Raw genomic sequence first — 22,429 nt, 5'->3', positions numbered from 1 at the left:
AAAAATTAAAAAAAAAGAAAGAAAAGAAAACAATTCAAAAACTGGCTTAGCTACTAAGAAGTAGAAGTGACATATTTAGCTCTGGCTTCCCTGAACAATAAATACCCAAATTGAATGCCTTTGGTCTCCAGTTTTAAGTATAATTTTCCACTTGCTGTAGCTTTAATGGAAACTATATATATATATATATATATATAAGTCCATGCACAGGCCTAATGAGCAAAGAAACCTGGGTCTGACCATGCCATTACAGATCATCCTCGACTTACAACCATTTGTTTAGTGAATGAAGTTTACAACGGCACTGAAAAAAGTGACTGGCCGTTTTTACATTTATGACCATTGCAGCATCCTCATATTCACCTGGTCACAATTCAGGTGCTTGGCAACTGGCTCATATTTATGATGGTTGCAAGTGTCCCAGGCATCCGATCACCTTTTACGACTTTCTGAGAAGCAAAGTGAATGTGGAAGCCAGATTCACTTAATAACATGTTACTAACTTAACTGCAGTGATTCATTTAAAGCCTGTGATAATAAAGCTCATAAAATGGGGCAAAAATTCACTAACAACTGTCTTGCTTAGTAATGGAAATTTTGGGCTCAATTGGCATACGTCAAAGAGTACCTGTAGACTAACCCTTTGTGCATCTGAAGAAGACATCTTTGGGTCCAATTGATGACCCAGACAGAACTACTCTTTTCAGAAGTTACAGAGAGTGGCATACCACATCCTGATTTTTCCCTCCCAGATTTAAGGGCCTTGACAAACTATTGAGATGGTCAAGGCAGCGGAAGAAAGCAGAACAAATAACAGCAGAAGCAAGACAGATATCTGAGCAAGCTGTAGTATGGAGGTACTCACGACTTCCTGGCTACTTCCAGTTAAAATCACTTGAGAAGGAAGGGATCACCTGGAGAACTTCGTGCAGCACTAGTTCTAGGTAGGACGGCTGCTCCCCCATGATCCCATTCTATAATGGGTTTTTCAGCCACCTCCATCTCATATAAAGAACAAGCTGGAGCAGTCTCTACTCTCAGGAAAGTTACACATCTTAGAAAAGGGGTTGTTAATTCTTAGGAACAAGAAAGCCTTGACTAAAAGGCCTGGCAAGATAAATGCTAATCAATATAAATAGCCTATTTGAAAAATGTCTCCATGAAAAAAGTTTTAAGTCCTCTTAAAGGTCAAGTGAATACAATTCTTCCTTTCCTCCATTATATTTTGGATAATGCACCTGCATCAACAGAGACGGAGCAGCTTCAAAGACCCAGCATCAAATCTCAGTGAATTCAGGCATCTGATGGGATTGCTGCTCCGTCTCTTTTTGCCCGGTGCTCCTGACATTTTATTTACTTGTTTATATTTCGTATTTCTTGAACTCTCATCTCCCTCAGAAATAGATAGCTTCTGTCTCTAGTAGCCCAGGCATGGCAGTAAATCTCCCTGAGCACTGCAACTCCACACAAATGACGCTGGTGATCCCTTTCTCCTGATCTTGCTACAAATATTCTCCTCCCACTATGGAGAAAGGGCTGGACAAGGGAGGTACAAAGCTTCAGACAACCTTGATGCTGCATTCACCAACCAAAGTACCGCAGGATGTAGGAAATAAGGCAAGAGGAATCAAATGGGAAATACAAGCCTTCCTTTCACATTTTTGAGACAGCAACCCTTTGTAAGTTTCTCTTCTTTTCTGGGCTTGTTTCAAACCACCTGGAAAGCAACAAGTATGTGAAGAGCTGCTCTGGCATCCAAAGTGTGGTCTCAGATCTGAACTATATCTTGAAAACATCATTATCTTGGAAGGATAATTTTGTAAGGATGCCAGATGTGGCCTAGAAGTACATGACACTGCTACGTGGTTGAACTTTGAAAGGCATGGGACCCAGCCTTCCCTTTACCTGGCAGCCCACAGCCTGATGTAATTCGGATTCAGTATTACAAATATACTTGGAAAACAGGTTTGTAGAAGGCCTCACTCCAAAAGCCCTTGGTGAAAGTCGCACATCCCCCTCCCCAAGTTATTTTAGAAGTGGAACAGAGATGGCTACCAAGCAGGAGAGGAAGGGACAGATCGCTCAGAAGATTTAAGTTTTTCTTCTCAGCACAAATTTCACAATGCTGTTTTAAGTACTCCTAATGCTCACAGGTGGAAATTCATTTTCATCATCCAGACATACAGGCCCAGTAGCAAATTCATGCTCAGGTATTATCTCTCCTCGAAGGGCTCCCCCATCTTCCGAGTAACCTGCAATGTAAGAAGACAATTTAGAAGCTTTTAAACTGAACCTTACAGAGTCATTTTTACCCAGGCACCTCTTGTTCCGCGTAAATGGTTAGAAAGCATCAAATGGTGGTCTGTACCTGTCATTCAACTGTCACAGATGAAGCATCACAATTAGGACTTTATTGTAAAGATCATGTCCATTCACACATTCATGTGCAAATTATACAGAGATTCCCAGAGGTATCGAGGGATTTGGTAAGCCCGTGAACCAACCTTTCAACATTTTGTGAACAGAAATTTTGAAAACTGATCTTTATTTAGGGTTTAGTTATTCAAACATCATATACAGAACGTGATTTAGAACTTTCATGTGGAAGTATTAAAAACAAATGAATAAAAGTCAACACCTGGATATAAACTGCCTCTGATTATTTTAATGTCATTTAGTCACTTCCCTTGATTTCAAACAACTGTATGGTTTCATATCTCATCTTACAATTTAAATTTAATATCCTCCCTTTCCACCCCTTGCACACTTTTGAGTCACCCTGTAATTTTCTCCTCTGGGCAACCTACAGAGAGCCATTGCATTTGCAGACAGGTAAAAAAAGCAAAGGAACCATATGTTCGTTAGCAAAATTCTTGAGATACAAGGCAAGATTAAGGAACACAATACAAAAGTTGGCATTTGACAATGATCAGAATTTTCAGTGCACTTTATATGTCTTCAGAGAGCTTTCAGTTTTTCATATTAAACTTCCTCATACCCACTGTTATTTAAACTATGTTCCCCACCTTGAGTTATTTATACATAAATAATACAGGAAGGATTTTTTAAAAAGTCTAAAAAGACCCCCTCATGGGCGAAAAGAAACAACTCTTGTATGTTGTCAACACAAGAGTGTAAGATACTTAAGTGCCCAGATGATGTGTTCTCCCACACATAGATTGATGCTTCCTGTTTTTGTTCTGGCAATGTGGATCTCTGCAGGCCTACTTAGCAAAATATTGCCTGGAGCTGTGCTGTAATGGAACAAATTCCAGAGGGATGTTTGTAATGCATCCAAGCTTTAATGTTTTCAGTCTCTTAAGAATTGCTCAGAGATTATAAAGGACGACAAAAGGCTTCTAATTCCCATTATACAAAACATCCGACACTGAAGCACACTGGAAGATGAGGTAGGTACAATAATCAGGCAGTTGTAGGAGCAAGAACCAAGAATGATTGATTCAAAGAAAGGTAAGCAGATCCTGCCGGCCATATCTAAGACTTGGGCATATCTCTTGATATTTCCAGAAATTATTGATATGCACTGCTAACACATGATTGCAGAGAGAGGGTGTATTATAAAGGTAATTTCCCCGGCACCATGTACCCCTTCGGTTAGCGCTGTCCTATACATCACTTTGCCTGACACAATTTCTTTGATCTCTTGTTTATTCCTTGGTTCCTCCTTGCCAGCTCTGTTCAAGCTCATTCAATGGATGGATGAAGGATCACAGAAGGGATAAACCATATTTCTCACTCCATTTCAGCAATTTAGCTGATAAAATATGGGGCTACAAATATATCACAGAGGGAATTTTTTAAGAATCCCACCCCCTTTAGTGACTTTTTTTTGCAAAGAATAGCTGGGGGAAGATTAAGAGTAGATATGAAGGCCTGTGTGTAAGAGAAATAGTATTTACTATGAGCAAGTGCATGTGACAATACAGCACAAGGCAATTTGGAAATGGACAGTTGTCTGGAATTGCCCGGATTCCTGTGCCTTGTGTTAATGGGTTCAAAATGCATATTTACCCCTATGCATACCCCTCTTATGCTGAGGTTTGAGTAGAAAGTCTTCTGGGAAAGGACAATTTGGCATAAAGAGCAATGAATGAAATGCTCAGCTATTCAAAATTCAGTAAAATCAACTTGAAAGGTAAAAATGGTAGGACTACTTTATGGTGTGCGATCAGAAAAGTTAAAAACAAGATTTCCAAGTATACATCAAATAATTAAATTCTACAGGCTATAATGCAACATCAAGAAACCCCTGGATGGTGGGGAAGTTATTTGCCATTACTGTATTACTTTGTATCTTACATTGAGAAAACAATTGAAAAATGTCTTCCTATTAATTTTGGCTCTTCAGAGTTGTATAATTGTTTGCACTTACACACTCACATACAAGCACATACATAACCTATCTACTTTTACAAAAGTTAACATATATTTTTGTTTTATGGAAGCTGATATATATATATTTAAAAATAAAGTTTATTTAAGTTTAATATATTTAAAACATTTTAAAAGAAACACATATAAACAAATATATGTACATATATACATTTTGCAGCAGGTACTGAGCATTGGTTACACTTTTCTTTTTTTTTCTTTTACCCCATAACATTGACATGATCTACCTTGTTACAATACCTTCCTCGTTATTTTAATGTTTTAATTTCACAGAATACTTTATGATTAAACGCACGTCCTTCATAGTTTCATAACTTATTCTGTTGTCAAATGTTGCTTTTTCTTTAACCATTCATACCAGCAGTTCCAAACTTTATAGTATTCACTATCTTTGTTGTTTTTTTAGTAATTTGTTTAGGCTATCCATCTCTGCACACTCGTGAATTTTTTTAATGACCATCTCCTCTGAAGGGACAATAGACAGTTTCCAATTTTGTGCATAATTTATTCTGGCTGCCATTATAATATGCAAGATTAAATATTGATATTTTTTTCTATTTTTCAATCTATCATACCCAGCAAAAAGGTTTCGAGTTCAAGTTTTACATCTTGTTTAGTTATATTTAGAATCCAATTTTTAATATTTTTCCAAAACTTCTGGGCATATGGACATGTACACCACATATGAAAGTATGTTCCCTGGATACAGTTACACTTCGAACAATTTGGGGGGAGGTCCGGGAACATCTTAGCCAGTCTCGCGGGTGGCAAGTGCCAACGATACACCATTTTATACAGATTCTCTTTGTACGAGGCTGACATAGTTTAATTTATAATTTATTTCCCAAATATGTTCCCACTTGTCTAATTCAATACTGTGACCCACATTTTTTGCCCAAATTATCATACACTCCTTGACTATTTCTTCTTTTAATTTGTAATCCAAAAGATATTTATATATTTTACTAATCAATTTCCTTTCCTCTCCATGCCAAATCTTATCTAATTCTTGGTAGGTCATATTAAAACCAAACTGTTCTTTATCTTTTTTTTGTAATGCATTTGTATCTGCACATAGGCCACCATGCTACCTCTTTTCCTTGAATTTGTATTTGATTCCTACCCTTTAACTCTCCGGTTTCATGTAACAGATCTTTATATCTTACAATATTATCAAAGTCTAAAACGTTTGGATGTGTAACTGCCTCTATTGTAGGTAACCAAAGTGGGACCTTACAGTAATGTATTTTTTTAATCTTTTCCCAAATAGTTAATAACACACTCCTTATATAATGCTTTTGAAAGTATAAGTGGTGTTTTCTTTTTCCATCATCCCACATAAATGCATGCCATCCAAGTTGGAGATCAAATCCCTCTAATGTTAAGATCCTTTTATTTATCAAATTAACCCAGTCTTTGAGACAGGTTGCTATCGCAGCATAGTAATATGTTTTGAAATATGGAAGACCAAAGCCTCCTTTCTTTCTATCGTCCTGTAATAATTTTTATTTTATTCTGGGTTTTTTCCCTGCCATATAAATTTGGATATATGTTTATTTAGTTCTTCAAAAAAGCTTTTTTCCAATTTGACTGGCACCGTCTGAAATAAGAACAACAATTTTGGCAAAATATTCATTTTTACTATTGCGATATGACCTAATAGAGATATTTGTAATTTAGCCCAATTATCTAAGTCTTTAAATATTTGAATTGTCAATTTATCATAATTATCTTTTTTAATTGACGAGCACCTAGCTGTCAACCATATCCCCAAATATTTTACTTTATTTACCACCTGTATCCCTAATCTCTTTTTTAGTTTTTCCTTTTGTTTATTTGTACAGTTTTTTGTTATCACTTCTGAAAGCTGATATTTTTAAAACACTGAAATCAATGTCATGATCAATATTCCTCATGTTTCTGCCATACATACACAGCCTTGATTTTATATTATGTATTATACATAGTCTGACCCCCTTTTTTGTGTTTTATTAATATGTATGTATGTATGTACAAATAAATAAATAAATTGGTTCTTACAAAATAAGGAAGAATTAGCACACCGAGAAGTTTGTCTTTGCTTTGTGCTGAATTCAGCATAAATTCCAATAATACCCACACCTTGTATGATATAGGGAAGGGCCAGAGACATCAAGTAATGCAATGTACATATTTTCATAAAAAATATTTTAAAATGACACATAGAAAAACTCATAAATACATAGTAATGAACAATTCTGACATGACTAAAATGAACAACCCGCAGCTTGCTGTAAATCTGGTACTGACCTGGCATCATAGAAGGGGAAGGCACTGAAGTCTGCCTAGCTACAGTAGCAGCATAGGTTTGAGTTGCTGGAGACAGAAGGTCATTTTCTTTGTTCTCTTCCGGCTTTACCAAGTCGAGCAAGCTAAAAGAATGTGGGCCAGGGAGAGGAGGGGGGATGCAGGTTGAAATAAAATAAAGTTTAATCATTACCCAGTAACTTCAACAACTGATTGTGCTGTTATTTGTTGCATAAGCTGGACTTAAAAGAGATGGAGGTTTTTGTGCTATCTTCGGCCCATAGGATGCATTGACAGGCCAAATGGACAGAGATACTATAACGTTTTTAGGCAGAACACAATTGCAGCTTGAATGTTTTTTTATCAGGGCAACCTGGCCTACCCAATTATGGGACAGAGCATACTGCTCCACTTTCGCCTTTCAGCGAAAGGAACCTTCACATACAGTCACTTTTGCAATAAACTATTTTTGTGTTGAATTTAAGTTTTTATTGACAAAAATAAAGGGAGGCCAGTCTAGATCTATTTCAAGTTTTTTACCTCTCATCAGCTAGCCATTCCCTTCTGGGATGCAAACCCGATCTGAATAGAAATAATCTGAAACAGATCTATACTAGTCTCTTTATTTCTCTGTCAGTAGAACATATATTTAACACAGTTGCAGCTTGAATTTTTCAAAAAAATGCTTGGGAGACAAGAAGGGAAGGTTTTTATGTCTGGAGAATATCAGTCATCCAGGTCATGGTTATCCCAAAGGTGCTTTTCAAAAGGCAACTGGAGTTTCTTCTTGTTGTTTTTTCCTTGAAGATGTTTTGCTTCTCATCCAAAAAGCTTCTTCAGTTATGACTGAAGGGTAGGAAATGGAAGGATTTGGAATGAAAGGAACGCAAAAAGTATAAAACCTTCCATTCCCCACCTTTTGAAATACACCTTTGGGAAAGGTGTTTATGCTGATGTAAAGTTATTGCCAAGACATTTGAAGAGGACCAAGACTACAACATACGTCATGGCAAGATGTATTCCTTCAAATAGAAAATAGTATCTCTTCTATGTACTTTTAACCTGTATCTTATCCTACCCTTGTTCCTCCAACTAAACCCTAAAAGTATCACACAACACAATATCCCCAGAGAACAATTTTAAACTTCAAGCAACAAGTCAGTCAAGGACAAAATCAAGTTTGGCAGGTGTACACAATATGAATACACTCATGGCCAGACATGGGAGCGCTGATTAGCATCTAAATCAGGTGGCTCTGCCAGAGAAGAGCACAGCTGCAATCTATGCCACAGAAGTGTAAGAATGTAATTTAACAGTGAATTTAATTCCTAGAATACTTCAGTTTCAGGCCAGGGCTTTGCATTGTTGATGACGTAAAAGGGACACATTGTCAACCTCAACTGTTACTAAATTTAAAAAAAGAAGTATAGCACAAATTAGGCCTACATGTTTCTATATCTTCACCCAATTTATCTCCTTACAAGTGCTCTTATGGTTCTTTTGCTGCATTCATTTTCCCTTCAGCCTATGCTTCCCTTGGAGCTGTCTTGTTCTATCAGAATACAACTGGAGGGACTTTTCTTGTTATACAGCAGGGGTGTCAAACTCGTGTTGTCACGGCAGGGTCACGTGACATATAGGGACTTTCCCCCCCTTCGCTAAACTGGGCATGGGCGTGGCCAGTGCGCGTCACATCCGGCCCGCGGGCTGTGAGTTTGACAACCCTGCTACATAGAGTTCGGTTTCTCTGAGTGGTGGCCTCTGGACTTTTGTATCCTACGGCAGTATTTAGTACTATCTGTCAACATCCGAAACAACGTGTCGTTTCAGAGTTGCCACACACGCGCAGGGGGAAAGAGATGCATGGTGCCACAGAGGGGTGTCAGGTCTGGGACCCATGCTGGGAGAGAAGCCAGGAAGGCAAGTCAATTGTGATTGGTTCAGAAGCCAGCCAGGCCTGAATAGTACTTGCTGGAGCCAGCCAGGGAGCCACCAGGCTCGAAGAGTGCTTGCTGGAGCCGGGCCAAAAAAGTACTTGCTGGACCCAGTCGGGAGCAACCGGGAACAGGAGGGCGGAGCGTGCTGAGTTCGCATAGCCAGCTGACTAGCTGAAACACCAGTAAAGAGACCCGTTCTGCTCACAGTGTGGCCTCTTCTTTTGCTGGCTTGGTTTGGAACCGTAACATTATCATCTAATTATACTCACTTCACTTCTCTTTCACTTTTACATGCCCCAGCATAATTGTACATATTTTTTGTGCATGAAAAGATTGTTACACATTCAAAACATGATTTTTCATCTTAGCATCCTGTTTTATAAACAAAGGCAATCCCTGCAGATGGAAATCTGCTATATGTATATAGTATACAGAATCCCCTTTAAATTATCCTGCATTTTCTTCTTTATTTTCTGTACATTTCCTTTGAATTCTTGAAATCACTAAGCTGTTACCTGTGCTTCTTGATTAAAACACATTCTCCGCCATCTTGGGGATCCAGGTTGTAGATGTAAAGATGTCCACCAGATGTTGTAACTAAGAGCCGAGGCAACTTTTGGATCCTAATAAAATATGTACAAGTACATAGCTGAAATGACTGCTAAACAGACTGTACCATCTAGATGACCTCTAAATGACTTCTTAATAGGCTGTGCTATCTAGGCTCTACCACGTTAGATTTCCCAGAAAATGGATTTGTAAGGTGAAGATACTTATGGGAGAGATTTGACAGCCAATTTTTGTCTGTTCCTCTACTTTTAGAGTAAAACAATTACTATAGTATTTTAATTAATAGTAGGAAATATACATAGGGGTGAAAATTTAGAGACATATATGCAGATATATATAAACATGATTTTGAACCTATTACAAGGCTACATTAGTCATGCCAAGAAGGTTTTCCCCTAAATAAAGCCACCATAGTATTATCATATGATGCAAAGCAAAACACTTATTTTACTAACCAATTTACTTCATGCAGTTATATTATTTGCCATGAAATCCAAAGCTTACTTCTAAAGCAATGTACTGTAAGGTATTTTCTTCTCCCTTTGAGTTTTGGCCTGATGTTAAAACTTAAAAAAAAAATTCTCTTGCAGCGCTGGTTCACGAAACAATAGGTATAAATGGTATAATCTATATTACTATGCTCTCAAAGTGGAAGGCGATGCAGAATGTGTTAGTATAACAAAATCAGTTTTGCCTTGTATAGAAGATCCAACCAACATTATTGCAAATGTAATGAATGCAGGAAGTATATCAATGCAAAAGAGAAAATTTTGCATTTTGTGATGTTTGAAGCCTCTGTCTGCATAAGCTAGAAGTGAATAAACCATGATTTGCAGATTGCTTATGTGCCCCAGGAAATTATCACTTTTCCTCATATACTGCCCAACAAATCAGCAGTAAACTGTGTAGAGAGGAATACAAGAATAAAATCTATGGGGAAATGCCTCTTCAACTTTTGATAATTTGCAGAAGAGTAACCTCAATCAATCTAATGGACAATCAAATCAGAAAAAGATTAACATGTCTCCTTATAGCAGGATGGGTAGCAAAGAATGAATGAATGAATGATACTGGAATAAGATTTCCCAGGGCAGAAGATATCCAATAGAGAGTGGCACTGGTACTTATGAGTTGGCTGGATTAAAACGTTTTGGACATTTAGCTGATTTTAAGTGCCTAAAATCAAAATATGTGCCACTGGTTCGTAGAATGCCGGAACCATGAACCAATGCAAATTTAATAGAATATGTTGATTATATTCCATCAACTCAGTGGCCACTCTTAGCAACCATAATACTCAGAGCATATCTTCTTAAGCTCAACGATTCACAGCAATAGTGACTGTGGCCATGAGATAAAGAAACATCTGTAACCAGGGAGAAAGACCTGAAAAAAATGGGAGAATATTTTAGTCCTACTCAATGCACTTTGATTCACCCAGCACCATGACATTTATGAAACATTTCCACTGCAACCAAGGTGCCTCTCCTAAATAAAACAGTGTGTCCAATACAAAATGAAGGCAATCCTGTTTAGTTGCTGTAGCCCAGCTTACGTACGTTGAGAGCACACAGATATTCCTTTGTCCAGAGAAGTTCAGGCGCACAGTAGCAAAGGCCCGGTCTTGGCTCATCATGCCTGATACTTGAGAAGGGAGGTAGTTGGTGGCAGCCATGAACATCTTGCCCATGTATCCACTCCAGGAGGGAGGTTCTTCCGGCCGACTAAGACAAACAAAATGCCAGATTATAACATTCTACTCCAGGAACATCGATACGATATAACAACAAGGGTCTTCACTTCCTAAACCCTAAGGCAGCTAATTTCATTATCTCTCCTTCCTAAATGTTCCTAAAGAGGAATAAAACAGTAAACCTTAAGGAAATGCAATAGATGGTGCTATGTAAGTAGCAGCAACAAACTTCAGATTTTTCAGCTCGAAGCCTTAAAGTAGTTGTAAAAAAGGCTGGAAACAGGAGCATCAAAGAACCCTTTCTAGGTCTGTATTGGTAGCATAACTGCAACACAGGCACTATTCCAGTAAAGGAGATTAAACCGGTCTAGGATAAATACTATGGCCAGGAAACCAAGCCATGGCCAGAGAGCAGGCTCTGGGTCAATGCTTCTGAGTCCAGCTTGAATTGCAGTCCATCACTTTGCTATTCCTAGATCCCCGATTGATCCTACAATTGCTTTTACGAACGTATCATCAGCCTGAACATATAACCACCCAAAACCCAAATCCTGGAATCAATTGGCAATAACTTGGAACTGAACGATCCAAGATTTTGCCCACAGGTTTTTCAGGGATGGTCAGACTTGCTGTCAAAACAAAGCTTGAGTGATCTATTTTAAAACAACAACTGTAGCCAATTAGGAGAGATTGCTGAAATAACTCTCCCAATAAGCAATCCTTGGTTGTGAGCAGATCCAGACCTGGGTGAGGAGTATCTTTTTCAGCTTCCATCTGCCATCTATAAAAACCTGTCAAAGAGAGCCTTTCCTTGATACAGCTGACTTCTCAGTGGCACACGTAGCATAATTTTGCTACCCACCTGTCAGTGAGATGCTCCAACTTAAAAATATGCACTGTCTCAGTATTGCTTGATGCACACAAGAACTGGGAATCCATACTAAACACAAGGGAGCTGATATTCACGTACCTAAAGCAAAGGGAAGAAAGAACCCAGACATCTTAATTGGATTAGGAAATGGTAATAGACTGGTCTAAATAAGCAAACCTGAGAGATTCTCCTAGGACAGAAATACATTTTTTAAAAGTCCCACGAGAACGTCTCTGAAGAATTGATTAGTAATCGTGTAGCATTAGGGATATTTGGCTAGGAGCGCAGCAACCAGATTCTAATCCATTCTTAGCTGTGGATGTATCTTGGGTGAGATTGGACCAATGAGTCTCCCTCAATTAAACCGATGTCACAGGATTATTGCCATGAAGAAAATGGAAGGGATGTGCATTATGTAAGTTACCCTGACCTCTTGGATGAAAGGCAGGATAGAAGTTCTAGCAAATCAGTCATCCATTCCCTGTATTTTTATTTCTGTGGGTGCTCCCACATAAGAATACCCCAACGTTTTACTACTTTAGAGTAAGAAAAATAATATATAATGTATCACTGAAAAGTTTCCTTTTCAAGGCCTTCCAAAAGGCCGGCAGGGTGGGGCCATCCTAATCTTAGGACAGAAGGTCTTCTAAAAGCTAGAGCAGAAAAGGAACATCCCTTGGTCCCTGCCAACCAACATTTTTGGGCTGACGGGACCTGGAGCATGCCCACCCTGATGGAACGGAATGGAGAGATAGAAACAACTGGACCCCCTCAGGTAACCCTCTAAAGCCCTGAGGGATGACAACCAGCACAATGCATTGCAACTAGAAAAAAAACACTGGCAATCAAAGCAGTCAAATCAAAGCATGCGCTGAGTAGCTGACACCATTTTACAACCTGGGCAGCTGCATTCTGTATCATCTGAAGCTTCTGCATGATTCTCAAAGGCAGCCTCATGTAGAGCTCATGTGCTGCAGTAGTTTTCTTTCTTCCTTGGCGATTGCTTCCACTCAGTTTGACAAGAGGCGAGAAACTGTATCTCTTGCCCCTCACTTGTGGGTTGCTTGAGGATTTGACGCTCTCTCTCTACCTCTTTAACATCCACATGAAACTACTGGGTGAGCCCTGGATTCTACAGGTAAATCTCTCACTATATTGACCCAGGGCATGAAGGCTGCTCAAATCTGGATGAGGAAAATCTTTAGCTGGAGACTGAACGACTGCCAACTGGATTGCTGGATCTGGGATGTTTTCACCATCACATTTCCCATTTGAGACTAGCATGTCCACCTGGACTTGTAGCTATAGCTTGAAGAGCAGATGGGAGCTATGACCAAAGGAGTTCTGCACAGGTTCACCTTGTATACTAGCTACAATATACCCTGTCCTTGATCAGAAGGCTCTTCAGATGGTCGCTTATGACCTAATCATCTTGTGGATGGGATTACTACAATGCATCCTTCAAATGGCTGCCTTTAAAAACAATCTGGAGGTTACAACTGGTCCAAAATACAGTGAGTCCAAATTTGGATCATGTGACCATAAGGATGCTGCAACGGTTTTAACTCTGAAAAATGGTCATGAGTCACTTTTTCCAGTGCTTCTTATAATCTTGAATGGTCACTAAATAAATGACTGCAAGCCGAGGACTGCTTGTATATGTTTTTAAATATTCTAAGCAGCCCGCTTGAAAGAACAGATTAGGGATAAATCACCATGGAGAAATCTATGTGGTAACTAGGAGTCAAAAATGACTTGATGGCACATATCAATCAATGAAGTTGCCCAGAATGTTTTTTTTTTAATTAGGCAGCCTCAGAATCCAAGAAATAACCTGTTATTTCAAGTGAAATACTGACATAAGAGCAGCAGACCAACCTCTTCATTCCTCTCCTGAATTCATAGAGCTTTTGTCCTTCAGGGATAGAAAAAACACGAAAGACGGTTCCCTGAAAGGAAAGACAGGAGATACTAAAGTATAAAAGGCAATCAGGAGAAAAACAATAGTAGCATTTTGCTTTTGGAGAGGACGTGCTACCTTCCTTTCGACTTTGGGTGGATAACTATTTTGTAGCAAGGGGCACAGAAAAGTTGTGGAATCAGAGAGGCTAGTGTAAAGATTCTACTAGATTAGATCCACTTTAAGTTATGGAGGAGGGTTTTTGTTTTTGGATTATGGTTAAAGCTAACAAATGCTCAATGCAGCTATTTTGTTGCTTTTTAACCGAAAATGCACCTATTTCAACAATGTGAACCTGGAGAGCCACAGAACGAAGATACATACAAACCACCAGGTTGCCCGCTTACTATTCCGCAAGGTAGAATAAATTAAACAGTCCTCAGTGCCAGAAAAGGAGAGGGTCTTGTTCCAAACAACTGTGTTTTCTCTACTCTTTTCCTCCTTCTTGCTAGTCATCCTCTCACCTCCCCACCTGTCCCATTTTCTAATTTTGTCCATTTTCTAATTTTGTAAGTTTCTTGGTAGGATCTAATAATTATTATTTTTAAAGTTATCCTAGGAGCAATTATAGATAGGTATCAGAGCAAAGTCCATCCTAAGTAAACACAAAATGAATGGATGATTTACTTTCAGCTAATGGCACAGAACATTATTAGAAAACTGTTGCCTCTAGAGTTTACATCTGAGGAAATACCATTTAGAATTAAGCAATATGTTTGCCTAGGTTGGGTGGCTACTAATTGGGTCATTACATGCTGTCTTAGAACAAGGACTCCTGATCTCTATGGCATTTGTTCCCGAGCATGTATCTTCTGAATGACAGAGGTTCAACCTATTTCTAGGTGTATGACCTATAGCTATTTTCTGTAGATAGAGGTATACAGTAGGTATAAGTGGTTACTCTGATAGCAGTCTTCAAATAACTGAACGGTCAAAACTGCCCGTTTCTGAATGTTGGACACAAAAGAATGAAGTTAGAGGAAGGCAGATTTCAGTCAAATGTTAAAACTATTCTTACTCTAAAGAATAGTTTGAAAGTGAAATTAATTATCCGGAAAGGTGACAGCCTCTTCCTTCGTTTGAAGAGGTCAAGATATACATTTAATGTATCTTTTGACTTCTTTATAGATGCTTTAAATCAGAATTCCCGTACTGAGCAGAAGGTTGGAAATTGGGCTTTATAGCTATAAAGCTTCAAGCTAAACAGTTCTAGACTCTTTTCCTGCTATTTCATCAAAAAGTTTTTCACTCCTCTGGGTTTTAAACTGAATGACCAAGCACTCCAAATGAATAGGTCTGTTGAACGGACATCTGTTCAAGTCATTTTCATACAGGCTATCAGATTTAACTAAGGTAACAAAAATATAGGAAAGGTGGAGGAGATCAAATCGAAAATCTAGAGCACTAGACCAAACGTTTGTCCTATGCTGAAGGTCAGGCAAGACAGCATTAACCTAAGAGAGAAACAATTAAATGAAATAAAAAACTAAGGACAGAAAAACAACTAAATGATATGGGGAGAAAAAGACCCTAAAAGAATTAAGAGGGAAAAAAATCCTAAATGAATAATTTTTTGTCCAGGGCTGAAGGGAAAACAAGATAGAGGGGAAAAAACCAACTGAATGAAATTTTATTTATGTAAAACATGTATATAGCTGCCAATTTTTATAGTGATCCCTCAGCAGTTCCCAAAAAAGTTTTACTAGAGGGGGATAAAAGATACCCAACTGAATCAAATGATAATCCAAATACTCATCTTCTTTAGTCCACTTCCTCTCAGGAAACACAAGGCCTATTTGTCAGTCTCCCATCACACTGCTGACTTACCTTTTCAGAAGCACTTGCTAGTTTTGACCCTGTAGAGTTGAAAGCCAAGGCCGCGAGGGGCCCTTCATGGGCAGAAATAGAACAAACATCTCTCTGTTAAGCAGGGGGAAAACAAAAGTAACTAAATATATGTATTTAGTTATAGTAACTAAAATATATGTATTTCATTCCACCAAAGTAAAAATACATTGCCTATCTAACATTACGATATAGGTATATGCAAATGTGTGAAACCATGTATAAAACAGCCGGATTTAGATGCCCAGGTCTAACATGCACATTTCATCAGTCTTGCAATGAAGATATGTAAATGGTCCAAACATAATTTAGAACACACACATTCTAAGGAGGGAGTCAGTGAAGAAAGGATGGAGCTGACAGTAGCATGTAGCAGCAGTGAAAGGAATGTAAGGATAAGAAAGATATTGGGTCAGTGAGATGAAGGCCAACATAGACTTGGATGTTGTTCACAGCAACTAGAGAGGAGAGAAGAGTAAGGTACATCAGTGTTGCTCTACTCATCTTGCAAGATCTATTCGAAATCTGCTTCGGGAAAATCCTGGACTACCACATCATTCTAACTACAGAAGAACAAGGGACAAGTAAACCAAATCTCACTGAATTTCCCCACCACCACCACCACCATTGTGTTTGTTCCATGCACAGGACAAAATGCATTTTCTCTTTCTTGCATCCCTCTATTTTGAATTAATCATGTTTATGGTAGGACTCCCACTAAGTTGGAACAACAAATGTGATTATTCAACATGGGTAGGAAGGAGGGTTGGGGAAACAGTTGGGAGTAAAAAAATAACAGAAATAAAGGAAGACATCCAAATGGACACCAGAGCGTCAAAACAGAAACAAATTTCTGCACAGCCTTAAGCATATGCTGCGTGCTACAAGTGTAATGCTCCTACCTCATTGGACATCTACTCTCAAGCCACAGAGTTACCAAATCTGTGCCCCAGAATACCTTTGCGATTCATTTTTGCACCTACCAAAAGGTTTCCATCATACAACACAATCTCGCCGACAACAGGACTACCAGGATATGCCACGTAGGAGTTGGAATGGTTGATAGAAAGTGCACATAAGCCTGCCAAGAGAAGAAATAGCATGGTCAGGAAGTAGTACAGCTCAGGAATACAGAAGCAAGGAGTTCAGAGACAACATCACGGCTTCTCCTGGAGAAACCTAACCTGTGCTGGACCAGTTCTGGCAGCCACAAGCATTCTGGACAAAAACCGTCTGGACTCTTGTGACATCTACAGGTAGCAGATGGTATAATTCCATTCAGAAATCCTAAATCAAGGCAGAGATTTGTCCACCCGAAGGATAAAACACCCAGACAGAAACTGAGTAATGTGGTATATGCAGTACAATGCAGTGAGCCATGTGCAGATCTGTACACTGGGGAAACAAAACAAGCACTTTATAAACGCATGGCACACAACATAGAGAACAAACACTTCAGGACTAGATTCAGCAGTCCATCTGCATTTAAAAGACACAGGGCACTCTTCTGAGGACAACAAAGTCCATATTTTGGACAGAGAGGGTTGCTGGTTTGAAAGAGGGGTCAAAGAGGTCATCTATGTCAAAAGTGAACAGCCCTCTCTCCACAGAGGGGGTGGGGATACGACATCATCTCTCTCCAGTCTACCACACAATCCTTTCAAGTTCCAAGAAGGCTCCACGCCAATTTGCACCACTCATGAGACCCTCATGACACAGATAAACCTCCAGGTGACCTTAACGACCTGTTAAAAGGATGCAAATGACCAGCTGTCTGCAAGGCATATAAATCCTTCCATTTCCCCACCATCCAGTCAGAGCTGAAGAAGATGCTTGGATGAGAAGCAAAACGTCTTCAAAGAAAAACCAGAAAGTCCAGTTGCCTCTTGAAAAAAAGCACCTTTGGGACAACCATGACCTGGATGGCTGAAAATCTCCATAGACATTCCATTCAGAAACTGCTCACCAAACATGACATTGATTTTCCCCTTCGCAAATCCATCGTTAACCGGATGCGGCCATTCAGTTTCAGAGATCATTGGGGAGATACCAATGGAATCTTCCTGGGAAATTGCTGGTGAGGCTAGTTTCATGCTCTAACACACAACAGGCACAGCAAAAGAGTGTGCGTAGACAAAGAATGAATTCACTTGGATCTGAGTGTTTTTGTTACTATACCAGAAAGAGATCAGCAGGCCCTCTAGGCAGAAAGAGTAGAAAGCATAAGCAAAAAATAGAAAACATTAAAAAAAAACCACAGGACAGCAATTTTAAGATTTGTTGCATAGTGGTTATCACTATGTAAAGTGATACCCACCGATCAAACACTATATCCAGCATTCTTCCCATTTGTTTCCTTATTTTTATTACTTTATGAAAGCAAATTAAAATGTTATGTGTATCTTTAGCGATAACAAAGGATCTTCACAGATTCAAAATCCTTATATACTTTCTAAAACGCTGTCACTGGATTTCTTGTCAAAACTGTTTTGAATTCTTCAGTATCTTGCAATATTTCTAAAATTGTTCTAACTTTCTAAGTCATGCCAAAGGTGCTTTTTTTCCAAAAGACAGATGGACTTCCTTGATTTTTTTTCTTTGAAAATGTTTTGCTTCTCAACCAAGCTGTTTCTTCAGGTCGTAACCATGACCTGGATAATCGAGAATCTCCACAGACAACTTTCCAAGTCACTTTGTATTTTGTTTAAAGCAAAACCCCAAAGCTGTTTCAATAAAAAAAGGAGTTCATATTAGAGGCCACTAATTGTATCTCTTCTTTTCAAAGATCCTCTTGGATTCCTTAAAAAAATTATAAGCCACTTGCAGATCCTACCTTTCCAATACTGCAGAATTGCCTGCTTCATTAAATGATTTCCAAGTGACATTCAAAATCCTTTGTTAACAATGATTTACATGCAAAAGACTCCATGTCAAGGTTTCAAGTAATACCCCCAACAGAATCAAAACTCCGAGGCAGGCATATTCCTCAAAGTATAGATTTATTAGATATGTTATATTGGTACATCTGGGGAAACCTGACTCTAAAATCTCTTGGGTTTCCTCCTAGTTAAAAATACATTTTTCCTCCTCCTGCCCATGCAGGCCATCACATGGCCCAATCAGGTCACAGTCCAAAATTCACTTAGACTCACGTCCCGTCTCCTCACACCTGGTAGGAACGCCCTTGGTTCTCAAGAGGAAAGAATTTTATTTTGGTTACAAAGCCCTTGCTAACTCTACCTCCCCATTCCCATTTCCACAGCTTGCTCCACCTCTGTTGTGGCAGCCCTGGAGATGCCAGGGGCCAGAAAAAATGGCTCCAGGGCTGACACTCCATTTGTTAAAAATGATCTGTTCTGAGTTTGAAATGCCTATTCTGGAAATGTCTCAGCCTAAAACAGGCCTATTTTAAGCTCAAAACACCTGTTTTAAACTCAGAATATCTGAAACTGCATTGGGCACTTCCATTAAAACTACAAAACAAAATGGCATGATATCATGATGCCAAATCTACCCCTTCTCCACTCTGCAACCACATATTCGGTTCAGTCTTGGCTGTTGAGGGACACCTATTTTGGGAGAAATCCAACGAATTTGGGGGAGAAGCAATAAGCACTTTATGTGTCCTCCTGATTGTGGATCATTAAGCTCACACTCTGGTGCATCACTGATGCAATTCAAAATGCACTTGTTGCAAAGATGTATTTGCCTATTTGGGCTTTCTACTGAGTCCCCACTCCACCTCCTCCACCCAAAATAGAACAGAATAGAATAACAGAGTTGGAAGAGACCTTGGAGGTCTTCTAGTCCAACCTCCTCCTTAGGCAGGAAACCCTACACCCTACACACCAAATATATTGGCAAATGAAATATAAAATACCATCTTAATTATTATTTTTGTTGAGCAAAAGTTGTATGCCTGATGGCTTTTATTTATTTACTTAATTTATAAGCGGTGGGACCCAGAAGTCAATTTCTAGCAGTTTACACCATAAAATATTTTTTTAAAATCCATAAAAGCCAATAAAAACACAAAAATGCCAGAAAACAGTAGGTGCAGCGATGACCATCCAAAGGCCCTTTTTTGTTCAGATGTATTTATAAATGCTGGCAGGGCTTTGTTTGGTTGGGCCTGGGGATTTGGGATTTGTCACAAGGGAATACACAATGCTGAAACTGTTTCATGTTTTGTTCCAACAGAATGTTCTGTTAGGCTGTTGCGTTAAGCTCAAAAACAAAATCTGTTTTCCATTTTGTGCACTTTCCCTCTTTTTCACACACAAAATCCTTATTGCACACAGTATCCCCATCTTCTGCAACCCTCTTTACCCATTCTTTCTGCATTCTTCAGCAGTGAGCCCATTTCCACACTAGCTACTGATTCTAGCAAATGAGGGATGATTCTGCAGCGCACACAGATAATCCAGTTGAAGATTCAGAAAGTGTCAGAAAGCAGAGAAAAGTCTACGCTGTACAGATCAGGCCTCTCTAACTTGCTGCCTCTATTGGACCCACAACTCCAAGAATCCTTAGGCAATTACTGGGATGGGCAGACAAAAGTAAAAATTCACAAGACTGCTCCATTAATGCTCTTTAAGTCTTTCGATTCCACACTTTACTTTTTCTCCATCCTACAGAGTATCTTCCTGGCCTTCAGGCAAATTTAACACCCTAAATACAAAACCATTGACATTTGCAAATGTCATAATAGTCCAGCCACAGATAAAGAGCAAGTCCTTGTGTTAATACTCAAAGTTCTCTTTGTATTTCTAATGCCACTTGGTATTGGGCCAAATAATATTTAGCAGGTCGTATTCACACCATTGACCATGATAGCATGGGAGACAGGAGGTTTGGATGCATGCCATCCTGGGGCCAATTTTATGTTGCTTTAAGGAAAAGCAAATTTAACATATTAAGTGACCATAAATTGCATTTTTCAAAAATTTAGGGTGCCAAGAGCACAAGGGGGATAACATGTCATTGATGACATCCCCAGAAGGGTTTATCTAGAACTGATCTAGTGCCTCCTTTTTGTTAAAATAAAATAGGCATATTAAATTTACAAGATGTTTAGCACACCTAATTCTGGAGGAGTGGCAGAAATTGGTGGCAGAGTTAAAAGAGGGATTAGCTTAGAATCCTTACGTAGCCACAAGAGGACTAATTCCTTATCTAACCTCAAGCAGCAACTGTTATTTGACAAGGTTCTTAAAAGATAGGGATTTTTTTTCCAGTATAATTGGACTTCATGTGTAGACCTGATCTTTCGCAACTGATAAATTCACCACTATTTTTCTTTTCTAAAAATGGTGTTTTACACTTTCAGAATCCGATAACTTGTTGCCATATTTCAGCTGGATGTTACAGAGGTTTGGAGTCACAACAGTCCTATACAGCCTGTAATTTGCTCATCCCTTATCCAGAACAATCCAAGCTCCCAAGCTATCATTTTTGTTGTTGGTTAGGATACTTCATTGTAAAACAGAAACTATACTCCAGGGAAGAAAAAAATGCCCATCCTAAAAAAGTCTGTTGCTATACCAGGAAAATCTATTAAGTTCAGCTTTATTCTGGCTGCCATTTTCTCAAATGTAAGTTCATTTTGGCCTGCATCCTAATTAGTCTGTAATTTTTATAAATTGCAAGTAAATATATTTAGGTTTAAATTCCTGAAATATATGTAGCGCTTAAGTTTTTGAATTCCTAGCTTCATTTCAAAATTCAGAAAAGCACAGAATGTGCATACAACTATAATTGGAGAGGGAGGGAGGGAGAGGGGGAGAGAGATGGACAGACAGACACATATGAATGATCTGGAATCTATATCATTAAATTAAAAATGTACTAGACCAATACATTCCTTTCCCTGCTATCAGGACAGAGGTCACTCTGCTCCAATCATTCAACACATAAAATGATCTGCTGGCTTTGCTTAACTCCTGTATCACCAGTGGTTATCTTGGCTGCCAAATGGGCCTCTGAGAGGGTCTAAATGATGTTATACAGAAATAATGTATCCTACAAAATGCTTTGTTACTGGTTATTAAAAGAAAGATGTGAAGTTAATTTTGTTTCTGTACTTGCATTGGAGAAGTGAAGACAAGGTAAACAACCAGATCTGGGCTCCAGAAATCCAGACAATTACTAGATGGTGGCAGAGAGATAATTTACGTGTATTGTTCTACAGTCCTCTAATAGCTATCTGGATTTTATGCAGTCCAGATCTGATAGCCCTAGATAACTGTAAAGTGTTGCCTAGAAATCGTCAACCATTCAAACTGCAATATTCCCACGAAGAGCTTGTATATTATGGAAGAAACAATTGCATTAGTTTTGAAAGTGCATGTATCTATATCAGCATGAAAGCAAAATTTCAGGAACTTTCTCCATAGTATAGATTTTTGTCTCACTTTTTAGACATTAAAAATGAGTAAACACGTAAGATAAAATTAATGGGGGAACCCAATTAAGCGGGGAACTTCTGGCTTGCCATCCACCCATAACCTGCATGCCAACCCTCCTATTATTTACAATGATAGGTGTACTTGCAAGTTATTCATGTTCCTTAGCCTTAGGAAAGTTTCTAATACAGGTAGTCCTTGACTTACAACAGTTTGTTTAGTGACCATTCAAAGCTACAATGGCACTGAACAAAGTGACTTACGAACCTTTTTCACACTTACAACCATTGCAGCATCACTAGGGTCACCTGATCAAAATTTGGATGCTTGACAACTGACTCATATTTATGACGGTCGCAATGTCTGAGGATCACATGGATCAACTTATGCAACTTTCTGACCAGCAAAGTCCATGGGGAAGCAAGATTCACTTAACAACTGGGTTGCTAA

General features: G+C 38.8%; 1 protein-coding gene across 1 annotated transcript in view; it reads right to left on the bottom strand.

The window, feature by feature from the left end:
• Positions 1-22,429, bottom strand: part of WIPI1 (WD repeat domain, phosphoinositide interacting 1) — a 45,673-nt gene that overhangs the window by 3,374 nt on the left and 19,870 nt on the right. Inside the window, exons 5-12 of the mRNA XM_026711200.2 lie at positions 16,559-16,656; positions 15,558-15,650; positions 13,649-13,719; positions 11,762-11,869; positions 10,766-10,930; positions 9,152-9,259; positions 6,703-6,824; positions 2,152-2,252 (exon numbers count right to left, since the gene is read on the bottom strand). Of these exons, the coding sequence (XP_026566985.1) occupies positions 2,152-2,252; positions 6,703-6,824; positions 9,152-9,259; positions 10,766-10,930; positions 11,762-11,869; positions 13,649-13,719; positions 15,558-15,650; positions 16,559-16,656 (866 nt within the window). The remainder of the gene's footprint in view (positions 1-2,151; positions 2,253-6,702; positions 6,825-9,151; positions 9,260-10,765; positions 10,931-11,761; positions 11,870-13,648; positions 13,720-15,557; positions 15,651-16,558; positions 16,657-22,429) is intronic.

Source organism: Pseudonaja textilis, chromosome 2 (assembly GCF_049901715.1).
Source record: "Pseudonaja textilis isolate UNSWEBS1 chromosome 2, rPseTex1.2, whole genome shotgun sequence".
Classification (NCBI taxonomy): Eukaryota; Metazoa; Chordata; class Lepidosauria; order Squamata; family Elapidae; genus Pseudonaja; species Pseudonaja textilis.
The sequence above is the reverse complement of the archived record's forward strand: the minus strand, read 5'-3'. Positions and strand labels throughout refer to the sequence as shown.